At 48.3% G+C, this 2,978-nt stretch overlaps 1 protein-coding gene across 1 annotated transcript; it reads left to right on the forward strand.

Annotated features, from left to right (window-relative positions):
- The first annotated feature begins 380 nt into the window (after window positions 1–380).
- On the forward strand, window positions 381–1,121 carry CITED2 (Cbp/p300 interacting transactivator with Glu/Asp rich carboxy-terminal domain 2). The gene has a single exon (XM_075708289.1). It carries the CDS (start codon window positions 390–392, stop codon window positions 1,119–1,121), a length of 732 nt encoding a protein of 243 aa, XP_075564404.1. The 5' UTR covers window positions 381–389.
- Window positions 1,122–2,978: the final 1,857 nt, after the last annotated feature.

The following is a 2,978-nucleotide window of genomic DNA, read 5'->3' on the forward strand; positions in this document are numbered from 1 at the left end:
CCGTTTGAACGTGCGGGGAGGAGGCGGCTGTTGCCGTATGCAACGCGTTCCGCTGATAGGTATGCACAAGTTGGAGTGGGAAGGCGTGTTGCTCGCCGGATTAGCGGAGGGGACTGGCATTTTCGTACCGCAGGCTCCCCTTGCATTTTTCCCTTTGTACTCCACGGTAGAGCCGCGGTAGGAGAAATTTTTTTTTTTTTGGTCCGTCGTTAAACCTCCCCCCCCCCCCCCCCCCAGCCTCCCCGCCCCGAGAAAGAGAGGACGGCCGGACCGGCGAAGTCGTCTCTCCCAGGGCCAGGCAAATGCAGCCGGTCCGGGAGAGGGCGGCTGGATGTCCGAGGGCGTGTTTTTTCCCTAACGTATTCCCACGCTAACTTTCCAGGTGGGCAATGGCAGACCACATGATGGCCATGAACCACGGGCGCTTCCCCGACGGATCCGGCGGGCTTCACCACCACCCCGCGCATCGGATGGGCATGGGGCAGTTTCCCACCCCCCATCACCACCACCAGCAGCAGCAGCCGCCGCAGCAGCACGCCTTCAGCGCCCTGATGGGCGACCATATACATTACGGAGCTGGGAATATGAACGCGAGCAGCGGGGTGAGGCACGCCATGGGGCCGGCGAGCGTGAGCGGAGGGCACCCGGCCGGCAGCATGCCGCCCCCCGCCCGCTTCAGCGGCTCCCAGTTCATGGCCCCCCCCGTCGCCAGCCCGGGAGGGCAGCTGAGCGCCAGCATGCAGCTCCAGAAGCTGAACAACCAGTACTTCAGCCACCACCCCTACCCCCACAGCCACTACATGCCGGACTTGCACCCCGGCAGCCACCAGCTGAACGGCAGCAGCCAGCAGCATTTCAGGGACTGCAACCCCAAGCACGGCGGCGGCGGCGGCGGCGGCGGCAGCGGCTTGCCGCCCGCCGTCCCCCACGTCCCCGCGGCAATGCTGCCGCCCAATGTCATAGACACTGACTTCATCGACGAGGAGGTCCTCATGTCCTTAGTCATCGAAATGGGGCTGGATCGCATCAAGGAGCTTCCCGAGCTGTGGTTGGGACAGAACGAGTTTGACTTCATGACAGACTTCGTTTGCAAACAGCAGCCCAGCAGGGTGAGCTGCTGATTCATTTAAAACAAACAAAGGACTTTCTATCGGTGCGAATGAAAACATTCCCCTAGACACGGTGTCTCACTTTTCAGGGCTTGAAAAGGTGAGAATCTGGAAAGCAGAGTCAACTATGCGCTTGTATAAATTCTTCTTCTTTTTTCTTTTTTCTTTTTTTTTTTTTTGGGTTGTCGTTCTTAAATCGCTGCCACTTTTTTTTCTTTTTTTTTGTAGCTTTGACATTCACGTCCCCTCCCGTAGTAATGATTTCTAGCGAACGCTGCCTTTTTATGTTGGTCGCCCCCCTCCCCTGCTCGCTCTCCTCATTTCCTCGCAGTAACGTGCCCATAATTCCCACAGTGCTGAACTGTTAGATATTAATCTTGGCAAATTGCTTAATCTTGTGGATTTTGTAAACGATGGTTTCCACTGACTTGAACTGCATTCAAATTCTGAGTGAACAGGGAAAAAAAAAATTGCATTAGTTGGTTGCATGAACTTTGAAGGGCAGATACTACTGCACAAATGCTGCCATCTTGCTTAATTTTTAACTAGGCATTGCAGTGCAGACTAATAATTTTTTTTTTTTTAATACGCTAAACTGGAAGCTTAACAGATGTGGGCCAAACCTTTCCAGATCAGGAAAAGTAATAGTTACTTAAAAAGTCTGCTACCCATTCCCCCTCCCCCATATGTACAGACAATAATATGGTGTGGATGGAATGTTGACTAGTGGCAAACATTTCACAGATTTTTTTTTTTTTAATTATTATTTTGTTTCTGTCTTCAGCATTTTGACACTGTGCTAATATAGTTTATTCAGTACATGAAAAGATACTACTGTGTTGAAAGCTTTTCAGGAAATTTTGACAGTATTTTTGTACAAAACATTTTTTTGAGAAAATATTGTTAATTTATTCTATTTTAATTTGCCAATGTCAATAAAAAGTTAAGAAATGCTTTAGTTTTTCTAGAAGTCATTTACCAGTATTTTTCTTCAAAACTCCTCCCCACTGTCCCTGGTAAGTAGAACATCTATCTGTACAACCGTGTTGGTGTGCAAAAAGACATTCCAAAATAGAAAGTACACTACACCCATATATATGTCATGGTGAACTCGGTAGGTGAGCGGGATTTGAACATACTTACAGCATAAAGCCTCATACGTAACATTGTAATATGCCTGTCTGTGGTTTTATGAAAAATAAAGTTGCCGAGGCGCAACTTTTTTGTGACTTGCCAACATACTTGCTTTAAATGTAGTTGTCCAGAGTTATGATGCATAAAGTATTTATTATATTTATCTATTAAACTTGTAATTTTATAAATCTGCTTTCATTTATATAGTAGACTTTGTTCTTTTGTATATTTTATTATCTCACCTGGAAGAGCTCTGTAAAAAGACCAAGTGCTTAACATGCAAGTGTTTGTAACTTGGGAAGGGAGGGTGGTGGGTGTCGTCCCATCCCTCCCGCCTCACAGGGTTAACAGGGGAGATTTCTGCATCAATCCAGACCTGCGTCGCACCAGAACCGGTTGTGTTTCATTTCCAGTGACTTAGGAGACAGGGCATAGATCCCTACAATATTCCACGCTGGGACATCCTCTAATCCCCTTCTCCCAGCAATTGCTACCAACTAAAGCCACCGAGACAAATCCATACAGGTCGACTTTACGTATTTGGGAGAAAAATGCCCATTATCATAAGGCAATTGACATCCCGCTGCTTTAGTGCCAACTGTTGCAGCCTTCTGCCCCCACTCAGCCTTTGGCAAAGCTCCCGCACAAGTTGCTACTTCAGTGAGGACGGCCGGCTCAGGACCCTAATAATACATGTAATCTGGTTGAGCCACGCTTCCCAAGTTCGATACTGGA

The sequence above is a fragment of the Pelecanus crispus genome, chromosome 3, assembly GCF_030463565.1.
Source record: "Pelecanus crispus isolate bPelCri1 chromosome 3, bPelCri1.pri, whole genome shotgun sequence".
NCBI lineage: Eukaryota > Metazoa > Chordata > Aves > Pelecaniformes > Pelecanidae > Pelecanus > Pelecanus crispus.

Coding starts and splice junctions, on each gene's coding strand:
- CITED2 (XM_075708289.1), top strand. CDS start 390: ATGGCAGACCACATGATGGCCATGAACCACGGGCGCTTCCCCGACGGA.